The 13,679-nt window shown below is 45.0% G+C and overlaps 1 protein-coding gene across 1 annotated transcript in view; it reads left to right on the top strand.

Annotated features, from left to right (window-relative positions):
• The window catches only part of LOC133133295 (peripheral-type benzodiazepine receptor-associated protein 1-like), a 108,172-nt gene extending 94,548 nt beyond the window's left edge, over window positions 1-13,624 (top strand). The window contains exons 23-31 of the mRNA XM_061249402.1: window positions 201-1,076; window positions 1,987-2,089; window positions 3,111-3,262; window positions 4,312-4,480; window positions 6,408-6,452; window positions 7,283-7,386; window positions 7,655-7,726; window positions 8,181-8,309; window positions 10,727-13,624. Coding sequence (XP_061105386.1) covers window positions 201-1,076; window positions 1,987-2,089; window positions 3,111-3,262; window positions 4,312-4,480; window positions 6,408-6,452; window positions 7,283-7,386; window positions 7,655-7,726; window positions 8,181-8,309; window positions 10,727-10,948 — 1,872 coding nt within the window. The 3' untranslated portion in view covers window positions 10,949-13,624. The remainder of the gene's footprint in view (window positions 1-200; window positions 1,077-1,986; window positions 2,090-3,110; window positions 3,263-4,311; window positions 4,481-6,407; window positions 6,453-7,282; window positions 7,387-7,654; window positions 7,727-8,180; window positions 8,310-10,726) is intronic.
• Window positions 13,625-13,679: the final 55 nt, after the last annotated feature.

Genomic DNA, 13,679 nt, shown 5'->3' on the forward strand with positions numbered 1-13,679 from the left:
TTCTTTTTTTGATCTTTCACTCTCTTGTCTTCTGTTTCCTCATATTATCCCTTTTCCTTTTGTATCGGGACCCTATTTCTCCTTCGTTCGTACATACAACTCCCGTTCTTTTCTCCGTGGTCCACGCGATGCTGCCCCGACCCAACCTTGACTCCTCCCTGGCCTTTCCTCACTCCAAACCGCGGCCCCCATTACCACAGCTGGACGCGTGGGAGGTGGACAGTGAGGAGGACCTCCTGGAGAAGATCCTGAAGCTGCCACTGCAAACCTACCATGATGCGGAGCTCTTCAGCATCGCCGAGGTCACTGAGGAAGAGGACAACTGCTTGGAACTGGATGAGGCCAGCCCACAGGGAGGAGCCAGCTTTGGAGGTGGCCCAATGGCCAGCAGCAGCTGCTTGAGTCGCAGATACTACGGCCCCAAAGACCTGCTGACCAGCAACAGGCCCCGCCACCACCTGGGCCTCTCAGCGGACAGTGCCATGCCAGTCCGGAGCAAACGGAAGCACCGCGTTCACTACGCCGACACAGTGGAGACCATCAACTACCTGGATGAGTGTGACTCAGACAGCAGTGTCTACATCCCCAACAAGGACGTCCAGGTGAGGGTGTCCCAGGAGACCGGGCACAGGACCTACCCTCTGAGGGACGGAGCCAGTCGGAGCGCAGACCGGCTGAGGAGGGAGGCATTGCTGAGGAGCCAGATGACCTCCAACCTGGTGTCCTCGGGCCAGTACCATCACACGGGCCCAAGGGCAGAGGCCCCCGCTGGCACGGGGGCGGAGATCGACATTGAGTACGGGACGGAGGACGACGAAGAGGTGGCCCCTTACGACCCCGGAGAGGTGCCGGAGCAGTTGAGCCCAGAGTGGTGGGTCGAGGGCGAGTGCTCGGAGGTCCCGGAGGAGCCGAGCAGCCATTTCGTCTCATTTGGTTCCCTCGGGCCCCAAAAGGCTCCGGGTCCTTACTCTAGGGTGCCCCCTGAGGACCTACATCACGACCACAGGTTATTCCCGCGGCGTGCCAAACCCGAGCATGCGGCCAAGGGTTACAGCTCCACGGACAGCCACGCAAGGGTGTGTTTCTCCCCTCTGGGTGTGCGGGAATGGCCGTAACCTTTTGCGTCTCGTTAGGGAAGGTCATGCCCCCAGGACAACAGTTATCGTAGTGACCCAAGAAGAGTGACAGAACAGCTTTTCAGGAAGTCTTTCAATGTCATTTTCACAAATCAATGCTAGGAGTAAAAGACATATGCTAGGACTAAAAGACAGATGCAGTGGTCTTATAACCATGGAGATGCCTGTGAAAGCTGAATGAAGTAGGGTGATGGATGCAAAAGGTTAAAGCCAGTATTTGTTGTCCCCGTGATCCCTGTTGGTCAGTCGCTGGTCTACCCCTTTTCGTAGCGCTTGGATCCCAGCTTTCCTCTGTCCGAATGCATCCCCTCCTCGCTTTGTGTTTGGGGCGAGCATCGTTCTCCATGGCTGGACTCCATGGCTGATGTGAGGGAGGGGGGAGGATCTACTCCCTCTGTAGGGAGACATGCCTGTTCTGTGCTTCTTTTTCCCATGTAGCTGCAATAGCGATAGGAGTGTATATTTCGAGAGAGAACTTGCGAGAGTTTTTTCCAATCCAAAACAGCATCTGTGGAGGGCATCTTGGGTTTTACCGACCGTAATCTTGTGTCCTTGACTCACTCCCCTTTTGGAAATGAGTCAAAGCAGTTTGGGGGGAGGGGGGGGATTTGTGTGTAAAATATAAACTCAGGAAAAGTTTGATTGAAGGGGGGCACGCAAGTGTCCAAGAGGGCCTCAAAAGCCTGATGGTGTGTGGGAACTTTCCACTGGGATTCAGGAATGAACTACTCCAGATGCTCTTCAGTAAGCAGCTAGTTCAAACAGGCTCTGAATGTACAGTTTAGCATGAACTATGTTAGCATAGGTGTGGAGATGGGGAGCTGAAACTCAACTGTTTACCTTTCATCAGGAAACTCTTGGCAACGAGGACCCGCATGTGACTAAGGATTCCTCAGCCTGGTATGGGCAGAGCTCGCTGAAGCCGGGGCATACTGAAGCAAGGCAACCCACAGGTCAGGCTAACCACGTTTTCCTCACAAAACCACTGTATGTAGATCATGTGTAAGGCAAGGTATCTTTCACTGAAAATATTGACTCATGGAGCAGTCACAGCAAACTTGTTGATTATCACTGAAAACCAGGAAAAATGGAAGAAATCATTGAGTTAAAAAAAAGCTGTTGAGTTATCATCCAAAACATCAAGCACTAATTAGAGAAAATACGGAAAGTCACAGAACTGCCCAATTCATGACAAAAATCACCGTGACACCGTGACAACTGTAACGGAATCCCAGCCTTAGTCATGTTTGCTGTTACTGAACCCCTTGAAAAAACAGAGAATTGAAACCCAGATTAACTGCGAACGAGACCAGCCTAATTTTGGAATCTATTAAAGTTTCCATGGAAAATATGAGTGTGTCAAAATTTATTATGATTTGGCCGGTGGCTGTTCATAACTTTCACATAGACTTGTGCACGCACACATACACATACATGCATGCAAATACCGAAAGAAGAGGAGTGCTCTAGATTCTTAGCTCTCTCAACCTGACGTGATTGCTGCTCAGGTTCTGGCTCAACACAAACTCATTTATTGGCCATTGTCAATGAGATCCGAAAATGCACATCATGTCTGACTGCTGTAGTTCAGTGTTATTCATCAAGGGCTAGCATTGTTTTAATATACTTGCTCTCATTTCTATGTAGAATCGAGAGTCACTGATGTAGCCATAGTTAAAACCCAGGTTAATCTCCCGGCCCATGGGATTGTCCGTTCAGGGAGGCGTGGTGGTCTCCCACAGCCGTTTCACTTAGCTGGCATGAGTTTCCCTCGCCATGGGGGGGTTATCTGCACACGTCCTGCCTCACACACACACACACACACACACACACACACACACACACACACACACACACACACACACAAGCCGCTCACACAGGCTTAGGCTCAGGGAGGATTAAGGCACACCTGGGCCCCTCTCTCCACGAGCACGTGGATGACCGAGCGGGCGGCTGTCTCTGCTCTGTGTGCAGATGGCCAGTTGGAGGCAGAGCCTGAGAGGCTGGTTGCCGAGGGCGAGGTGCGCATTTTCGTGGCTCTTTTCCCCTACGACCCTGCCATCATGTCCCCCAACCCGGACGCTGCCGAGGAGGAGCTGCCTTTCAAGGAGGGGCAGATTATCAAGGTACAGCTCCCCCAACAGGACACAAGCCGCGGCACAGACTTCCCCCGTGTTTGTGTACATGGGCTCATACATACATCATCTTATAACATATTTATGACAGTCAGTTTGTGCTGGTGTTGAATGCATCTACTCTGAATGTTTGAATACTTTGAAATAGAGGTCCTTTCCTTTGTAAGTAATTGCTTTAAATTCAGTGTTAATGTCTTCATTTTATAAAGAAAAAGTGAAAGACAATTTGCAGTTGCTTCAGAAAATAGTCACCCCAGTCTGAGGTCGCATGCACTCTAGAGCAGGTTTTCTTCTGTATTTGGCTACATTCATCCTTCCCTCAATTCTGACCTGTCTTCCTGTCCCTGCCGCTGAGAAGCACTCGTATAGCGTGATGCTACTACCACCATTCTTCACTGTAGGGGTGGTATTAGCCAGGTGATGAGCAGTGTCTGGTGTTTGCCAGACAGTGCTTGGAGTTCTGCTTAAAGTGTTAAAGTCAATGCTTTAGAAATAGTTTTATACCCTTGCCCTGATCTATGCTTCAACACAATTGTATCGCGGAGATCTACAGAGTTCCTTGGACTTAATGGCTTGGTTTTTGTCCTGACATGCAATGTGAATTGTGGGACCTTATATACACAGGTGTGTGCCTTTTGTCCAGTCAATTCAGTTTGCAATTCAGGATGCACCTGACCATAATTTGGAGTCCCACAGCAAAGGGTCTGAATATTGTTTGAAGCCATTTTTCACTCACTAAGCGAGATACTGACACTAATGGTTATTACGGTCTTTAGCAGCTTCATCAGATGTTGATGCATGGTTTTCATTTTGACCCACATTTCGCACACATGCTTCTATGTATTAGCAGGTCAATAGCAGCTGTTGAATGATCAATCCTTTGTTCAAGTTGGAGTGAAAACCTACAATGGGAGTAGATCTCCAGGAACTGGGTTGGGCCGCCCTGAGCATAACTTCAGCTCAAACTTGGTGTTGTTGAGAGAGAGAGAGACAGGAAGTGATGTCTGGGGGTCATTTGTATGTGTGTGCTCCTGCGTTAGGTGTGCGGCGAGAAGGACGCCGACGGTTTCTACCGCGGGGAGTGCGGGGGCCGCCTGGGCTTCGTGCCCTGCAACATGGTGTCCGAGATCCAGGTGGACGACGAGGAGACCAGGGACCAGCTGCTGCAGCAGGGCTTCCTGTCCGCAGAGGCGTCCATGGAGAAAATAGGTACTCGAGCCAAGAGGCCTCGCCGGGTAGTCACCGGCCAGCACAAGCACCCTCATTGCCACTCGACTCCCAGCATGCACCACACCTGTGCTGACAGCGAAACAGCCTTCCTGGATTGCATTCATTCCGTTCTAGCACCAGTCGCCCCAACAGGGTGGGACTTGAATATGCAGTATGCAGGCCCGCAGTGCCTAACGTATATGTATGACAGCAGTGGCGACCGAGCACTGTGGCCTTTTTTACTATCTCTTCTGCAGGCTGCAGTGCCTCTGCTTCAGCAAACTCATTTCACACTGCTGACCTGTTTACTTAAACAGGAAGTGATGTAACATCTTTGGGGCTCATTATTCTGTGGTCTATGCATGCTGCAGCAGCAGTCTTACAGTTTTTAATTAGTACACATATTTGATGTGTTATGCTGAAACCCGGAAAATTGAAAAGATTTAAAGACAATGTTAGGAAGAAAAAAAACATTTCTCAAGCATTTTCCTTTGTGAAATCTCCCTCAGGGCTTTTTTGGAAATATTATGTTTCCGAAAAATATAATGTATATAACTATATAGAGTGGAAAAGTAATTCCACTTCCTTTAGGCTCTTGAAGAAGTCAAAGCAACTTCATACAATGCAATCATAAGAGAGTAAAATGCCACACGTTGCTGTCAAAACTGACATTTTTTTCATTCTTTTTATTATTATTTTTTTTTATATCAGTGAGCTATGTGGAAAATAATAGTTTCACATTGACGTGCTCGCTGGAGGGCTAACGTCAGGAGCATGCATGAAATAAAAAGAAAATGTTCAGTGAGTCTTTCTGAACTCCACTGCCCTGTATTTCTCCTTAATACTGACTTTAACATATGGAGGTTCTGGGCTGCCTAAGGACAGGTCCGTCAGGGTGAAAATGAGGTGAATGTTTGTGTGGGTCTCTGCTGCTTTGCTGCTTTCTCCAGGTGCTGGCTGTATATGTGCACAGTTCTCTTTTAATGAAACTGATGGTTTCAGCTCCAATAGCACACACACGCAATGCTTTGAGTTCCACGGCTGAGAATTTCAATGTAGAGCGAACGCTTTGGTGTGGTGTGTTTTCCAAAAACACTGTCTTACATTGAACTGTGGTTTGAACCCCCCCCCATACACATGCATACATGCACACACACACACACACACACACACACACACACACACTGAACCATCAGATCAGCCAGTGTTTTGCATGTTCTCTTTCTTCAGTCCTAAGAGTTTCTCTGCAGGTGTTGTAACCCTCTCCACTTTCACTTGTCTCACTGCCGTTCTGCCAGCCATGGTTTTGATTCCCGTTTTTTTATTTATTTTTTTCTTCCTTTGGGCCTTTCGTTCTGTCTGTAATTTTGCCTTCTGTCTGGTCTGCTTCTTTATTTCCTTTCTATTTTTTTCCTGTTTTTTTGTCTATTTCTTTTTTAAATTCCATAAAGGCGCTCGTTCACACGCACAGCTTCCGCGCCGCCCCGTCCCACCGCCGAAACCTAGACGAAGCAAGAAAGGTGTGTCTCGCTGCTCGCTGTGTCTCCTCTTCTCTCCCCCGTTTCACCCTCTCTCCTGCCTGCGTGTCCACCAGAAGGGACGTTCTGTCAAGATTTCGTAGGTTAGCAGACTACGTTTGAACAATTTCCTGCAGAAAATCTGCCGTCGTGCTCTTTGTAGAGCCCCAGAGTGAAGGGTGGGAAGACTATGGTAGTTCTTTGTGATCCTGACATAGTGTCCTTTCTGGTCTGCTACATCTGTGTCTTTGTTCACTTCCACGTGTGACCGCTACATGGCCTCCATCTGCTTGATTTTGGGCCAGTTTGGGCTTGTTCTGTGTGCGCGTGTGTATATGGCTGTGTGTGTGTTCTGCAAAAGGATAGATTTTTACTCTAATGAGCACTTTTCTCTCCTTTCCCCCTCTCAGTGGAATCTGCCGGTGTTTGGGAGGACAGTGTAGACTCGAGTAGAGGTTAGGATGATCTCCCATTCTGTCCACAGCCTTGCATTGTTGGACAAGGGTGCCACAACCCTCCAAACAACCCAAAATTCATAACCCTATGCATGTCTGAAGAGTGCCGAGTTGTTGAGTTTCCCGGAATGAAAACCTCATGCATGCTGTCATTTTCATGGCTAACTACTTGCTTCTCTCCCCCCCCCCCCCTTTTTTTTTTTTGTTCTTTTTTTTGGACAAACACTGACCTGCCTTGATTTTGGATATCCCAGAATGCTTTGTCTTTGTTCATCACATTTTTTTGTCCACTTCCTCATTCCGTATGAGGGTGCATGTAAAAAGTGACTCCATGATTTATTTTTTTCAGTTTTGTCAAATTTTTCTCCTTTTCGTGTGCATTTACCGGCTAATGAAAATGTGGACTACAGGTACCACATCACATCATTGCAGCTTTCTTAATATCCAGCATGGCTACAAAGAGGGCCTCAGTCACTGCTGCCCTCTCCATCCCCGCTCCTTACATCTGCTGGATTTCATTAAGTTTAGGGGCTCCTGGATTCTCCTCCCATCGAGCCCCTAATGAGAGTAAACCGTATTTCAATTCTGGATCATTTCAAGACTGAGGAAAAGTAGTGCCCGAATTTCAAAAGTAGTGCCAGAGCATGAATAACGGTGACCGTGGCTGAGCTACTATGTGCCCATGTGACTGCGCACTGGAAGGCTCATTATGCAGCACATGCCCAATACTCGCAACACGCAACACTCAACACTCAGCCCAGCAGTGAGCGGGTGATGGGTTCTTGCATTAAGGGGGATCTGATTGTGTCGTTTGCTGTGTTTATTGACAGATTCCAGTCTGCCCGCCAGCGGACCCCCGGCCCTCGCCCCCCGCAGGATGGTGGCCGTCTTCGACTACGACCCCCGGGAGAGCTCCCCCAACGCCGATGTCGAGGTGACTGCTCCGATATCGCACTTCAGAGTCCTACAGAACGAATGAAACGGGGCGACCGATGTCCCCTTTTGTGTCGATTTGGCTGGCGGAGTCGCATGACCTCTCCTCCTTGTTACCGTGAGAAGCTGGGCTTCTTGTCCTGGAGCTTTTCCTGAGTGCTGAAACCCCATCTCTCTCTCTCTCTCTCTCTCTCTCTCTCTCTCTGTCCCTCTCTCTCTCTCTCTCTCTCTCTCTCTCCCCCTCTCTCCCCCCCCCCCCCCCCCCTCAGGCCGAGCTCAAATTCAGTGCCGGGGACGTCATCCACGTGTTCGGGGACATGGACGACGATGGATTCTTTTACGTAAGTGTCCCCTCGTGACTTCCGATTCTCTTGAACACTTGACCGGTTCGCACTGGGCTGCTTTGGCCCAAAAAAAAGCTAAATTAAATGGGAGATTTGATCAACCTTGGACTTGACATTCCTGCAGAGTCAATGCTAGAACATTTTCTAGAAAAAGTATGACAATTGTGTAACCAAATGGTTCAACCAATAAAAAAGGTCTGTCGGGTTCAGGTTGTGGGTGTGGTGACAGCGGAGGCAGGGCTGAACGTGGTGCTGGGTGTGTGTGTGACTTACTGTTTGTATGTAGACCACAGAACTGTGTAAGAACTAGAAAGGACCTCATTCTATCTGGTACTTACACAAGTGGCGCCACCGCAAGATGGCTGCCATGGCCCAGAAATGGTATTGCCAATGAGCCTGCCATGTACTTCCTATGAGTGTTTAGCATCTGACAGTGACTGTTTGAATCCAGGGGGAAGTGAATGGGCAGAAAGGTCTGGTACCATCCAACTTCCTGCAGGCCCTTCCTGAGGCTGGGGACGAGTCGTCCAGGGGCCCCGTGGTGGACCAGGGCCAGTCAGAGAGCAGACAGGAGTCCCAGGTAAGAGGAGCATCCAGGAGAACATTGTATTTGCAAGTACTCAGTTACATTTATCTTACCGTTAGAGTAGTCTGAACTTATCAAGGGTTCCTTATTGCATTGTTTTACAAAGTTGAGATATCATTGAGAAACCAACTGTATTTCCATTTTACTGTGGAATTTACTATGAAATTATAAAATTGCCTGGGTTTAGTATTCTATTTGGAAAAATTTTAGTAGAGAATGGTACACAGCTAAAGTACTATACTGCTGGGGACTCGTTTTTATTGTTTCTGGGTCTGTGAACTGGATCCTTGTGATGCCTTTCCTTCCATCAGGAACTAAGGCATGTTCTTACAGGGCCTCAATATCTACATCACCTTCAGCAGCATTAACATTGCATGAAACTGTCCTTACTTTTCTGATGTCTGTCTTTTTGTGTTATTTTGAGTTCTTCTTCGTTCGATTTTCATCATGCGTCTTCCTTTTTTTCCCCCGAACTGCCTTGCAGAGGCACAGACGAAGTGTGCATTCAAAGCGTAAAGTGTAAGTCTTTCTGTCGGTGAAGATACCCAGAGAAGGGCCAGAATCAGGCCTGTCCCCCCTCCTGTGCCTGTGGATTCCTCAGGCTCCAGACTCCGTCTCAGACAGCTAGTGTTTAAGTCAGTGGATGAAGTTTAGTCCATGGTGCTCTACAACACAGGGCCAGTTGTGTGAATAGTGTTACAGTGATGATGTCTTTTTGTAGGCCAACCCGACAGTTTCTTCCACCATGGGTTCCCTCAGTTTTTTATTTTATTTCTGTGGGATATAAGGTTTGTGGTTAATGTACACTTAAGAGAGGTTATATATATAGGTTATATTGCATCCAATAATATCTCAACCGTGTACTTCTACAGTATGTGCTTTAAAAAAGCAAGTTGCTAATCAGTTGAAACTACAACAACATTCATATTTTGCCGGCCACCACTCATGCTGTTATAGTTTCAATCTAGCAACTTGTTAGCAACTTACCTTTTTAAAGCACATAACCGCTTCAAAACTCACGGTTGTAACATTAATGGATTTAACTTATCTTGTAGAACAAAACACAAAACTCTGAAGTGTACGTTAACCACAGACCTTATATTCTCAAAAATTCTAACTCTAGGACTACAAACTGTGGCAATCTATTATGGAATTGGTTCTAAAGGTGTTTACTGTATTGTATTGGATAGAAAAAGATTTAGTTTAATCTTTTTAATCACAATCTTCATTGTTTGCTTTGCTTTCAAATTTGAAGGTCTGTACTGAGGAAAGCTATGGCATAGAGTGAAGCTTGTCACTGAAACAGGAGCTACATTGCTCCCTGATGTATCTTTCTTTTCCCTCTAATCAAATGCCATTCATTTTTAAAAATAACGTTTAACAAGCTTATCACTCTTTCAAGAGCTCATTGATATGGTGGGGTCTAAATTATTTGATGGTTGGGCCCTATTTAAGCCTTCCCCTTTGACTTGGTCTGAGCACCTCAGTGTAGTTGTTTCTGTGTTTCGGAGCATGGAGCCGAGATAATCTGGGTTCTTGTGTTTTATAAAGCCTTCATAAGACCTCAGATCAAGCCTCCTTTCTGTGATGGGCCAACTGAAGGGCTGGGTATCTTCTGCCATACCATGGAGTCCTGGTATCCCACTTCCCTTAGCTCTTTAGATAGGCTTTACACCTTAGGTTGTAGCTGTTTATCAATGAAAGGTATTACATGACTTTCTGTTTGTATGTAGAACACTTAGCCTACTAATAAGTTAGAATTTAGACCCTCTAATGCGCTCCCTACTAAACAATGCACAATTAGAATTATAAATTGCTTAACTGTTTACTGTTTAAATTTACTTAAATTACTGTTTACTGTGACAGGTTTAGCAAATTCTCTGAAATCACTTTTTTACTAAAATTAAAAAAGGATAAAAAAAAAAAACTTGATTTTTCTGTTGCCAGTTTGGTACATCAGTATGAATTCTCGAATGCTTTTTCTGTTACACTGAGTGAACATTGTAATCAAACAAAAAGAATATGACTTGTGGAGCTACGCTTTGCTCATGTAGACTGTGGAAGCAGAATTTTTGGTTGGAAAGGTCTTTACATTTACAGACTTTACAATCTTATAACCCATTCAAGTCTTGCACATGGTTCCACATTTAGAGGCAGGACTCCTCACTGCTCTCCAATCAGGTTGATAAGTAGTTACAATGGAAAATGGAGCCTCTCGAGTCATCTGTGAAATGTATGTGTCCAGTTTCAGTTCCCATTTCTTTCCATCGCCCCATGATCATTGGTTTTAGATTTGTTTAGTTTTTGAGCCTGTGAAGGGCGGAGGGGGGTTGAGGTCAGGGTGTTGTGGCTCAGTAAATAAAGGGAAGATGGGTCTTCCTTCATGTCCTCATTTCTCCCCGTCTCCCCAGGTGAGCCTGACCGCGTCGGAGGACCAGCCCGCACCACGGGTGGCCCCAGAAGCAGAGTCCCCTCTTGCTCCAGACCCAGCCCCCAGCACCTCTCCCCCTCACCCGCCTCCCTCAGAGAGCCCCATGCAGACAGACGCCTCTCCCCCAGGCAAGAAGAAAAAGGGCTTCTTCTCCAAAGGGAGGAAGCTGCTCAAAAAACTGGGATCTAGCAAGAAAGACTGATTGCCAGGGCAACTTCCCCTTTCTTTCTTTTTTTTTTAAGCAGAAAGCACTTTTTAGACTTTAGTTTTTACTCTGTTCTGTGCTGGTCATTTAGGACACTAACCAGCCTCTCCCTGAGATGCGTTGGGGAAAATGTCGACCATCTGTGGGGTTTCCTGTAAGCACTTAGTTTGTCCGTTGAGCAGTTTGACGTGGTTCTCACTGCTTTTATTGAAGGAGGACATGGCATTACAAGGCTGTGAAGTTGCATGTTTAAGTTGGGTACCCTCCCTCTGCCCTTTAACTACTCAAATCCCTTCACTAGATGAGCTGACTATTACTCCTAACTGTCATGTAGGCTTATGTCAAAAGCTGGAATATATTTGTGCATAATTATTAACAATAGAAGCAATTAAAGAGGTAAAAGCTAGTGTGCCACATGGTCTTATAGTAATATAACTCAATAACTACAGAAACACCCATGGGAGTGTTAATATCTGTGTTTTATGTATGTGAGTTGACCTGTAAAAGGTTTCTCTGCTATTATTCAATGCCAGACAGAAGATATTCTCTCTTTATTCTTCTTTTGGTTTGTTCACACTTATCAAGTGGATTGAGAAAGGATTGAGTTTTAAATGGATCTAATCTGTTAAGTGGTAATTGCATGTTTCTTGTCTAAGGTGTTTTTAATAAGTGTTTTAATGTCTTCAGCTTTTTGAAATTCCACCCTGTTTATGCACTATCCGTTTGTTTGAATCGTTCGGTGTGGCAGTTTGCACATACATAAGTGTAGCCATGTTTGTGCAAAGCATCCATGAGCTTATTGGCTATGCTTTTCCATACCTTGAGCTGTCAGAAGATTGCAAGATCTTTTTTAGTGTGACAGCACTGAACATTCAAAAACTTTAGTATTCATTGGCTTTCTAATGAAAACAATGCAGTGTGAAATATGATTGGTCTTGCCGACAGACTTCCCTTCACTCCCGTGTATTTAATTATATGTAGATGTACCGTTAGCTCGTGAAACTGAGACTGTTGTCTTTGCCTTTTTGAACTGAAAATTGACATTTTAAGTCTGAATTGTCATGGATGGAAGTGTCAGTACGTGAGCGGCTTGTTGACGTATGTTGGCTGCTAGCCCGTCAGCAATCGGCGTTGTCCAAGCAACGTAGTATGAAGTCATTCAAAAGCTCACAGGACTTTTAATGCGGCGACTGTTTTCTCTTTTGGATTTTCCTCCGTTTTAGGAGTGTGACATATTTGTCTCTGTAACGATAATGAATGTTGTAAAAATGTTTAAATGGCTTTGATCATAGAGGGTGCTCAGCAACTGGGGGAAAATATTAATTACCAACATGGCCAACAACCCATGGTTTGGTAACCAGAAACTCTAGTTCTTTGACTTGTTTTATTTCACAATATGCAGTGGTTTATTTTCAGGAAGCATTTAACTTGGTATTGGTTGCCCCTGTGTTGAGGTGTTTGTTTCTTTATTTTGTATTTTAAATGACAGGGCTCTTATAAAATCAAGCTCTCAGGTTTAATGGGTAGTTGGACAGTTTAGCATTTAAACCACCCAACCCTAACCCTGTACTCGTTTCCTTAGCATCTGATTCTTGCCAAACCTTTACTGTTTTACCTGTTATTGTTTCAACTGCAGAACAGTCATGATGGTTAACACTACATTTTGATGTTGTGTCTGACCAGATGCAAAGGTAGTTCAAAGAGACAACAAGTAGTTGAAGCTCAAGGGAAGTATTTATTTATTTATTTTTTTTGTTTGGGTTTTCCCCATGCGTCCACAGTGTTACTGAGAGGTCAATTGTAAAAGACCGTATGGGTGATACTGGTTTTACCCTGAATTAGGTCATGCGATCTTCGCCTCTCGCTTTAGTCTCCTTAGATAGAAAAGGCTACAAAGGGAAAAAGAGCACTTTGAATTTTCTGAAAACATATGTAGTTTAAATTTGCAATCTCCATGGCCTTTAGCTTTCAGTGCTCCCTATAATGCTCAGTAGTTAAATGCTCAGCTGTTAACCTTCATTGCTTTAAGAATGTACCAGCCAAATTGGCCCTGTTACTATTAGCATATGCTAGCCTGCACTGCTGTTTAAATAGACTTAAATGATAGGAACTACACTAGCAACAATTGATATGTAGCCTTATATGACCTCTTTTAGTCTTAATTTGTTGTTTACACTATATTTATATTAACTGCATGCATAATGTTCTACCCATATTCTGCCTTATTTGTTACATTAATGTATTTATAGAATGTCTGCCATTTTGTTTGCAGTTTTGGTATGTTTTATGGTAGCCAAGTAAGGAGCATGCAAAATGCAGCAGTTAGACCTGTATATAATGTACAGCGTACAAATTGTTGTTGGGTTTTGTCTATGAAGTATGATATTTTTCATACAGTAGAAAGCATTTTCCCTTACTGCTGTACATGTTTTTAAAAACCAGAATTTTTTTGTATATTGAGATTTTTATTACCTGTTTTGAAAGCTCATGTGTACATATGGTCCTTTTTGTTATTGTTTATCTGTTTTTTGCATGTCTTCTTAAAAAGCAGTGTTGGTTTCAGAAATGGTAATAGTGGAATTAGTGTACGGAGGAGGCAACTTGAAAGTGTGAAGATTTCTTTCAGTATGGAATCAATCTTTTTACATGAATAAAGTATATTTTCACATAAAATGGCAGCACAATCTTTTAATAAGAACTGTTTGTTTTGAACTGTGCGCTTTTGTGC

The sequence above is a fragment of the Conger conger genome, chromosome 7 (assembly GCF_963514075.1).
Source record: "Conger conger chromosome 7, fConCon1.1, whole genome shotgun sequence".
In the NCBI taxonomy this organism is placed as follows: Eukaryota; Metazoa; Chordata; class Actinopteri; order Anguilliformes; family Congridae; genus Conger; species Conger conger.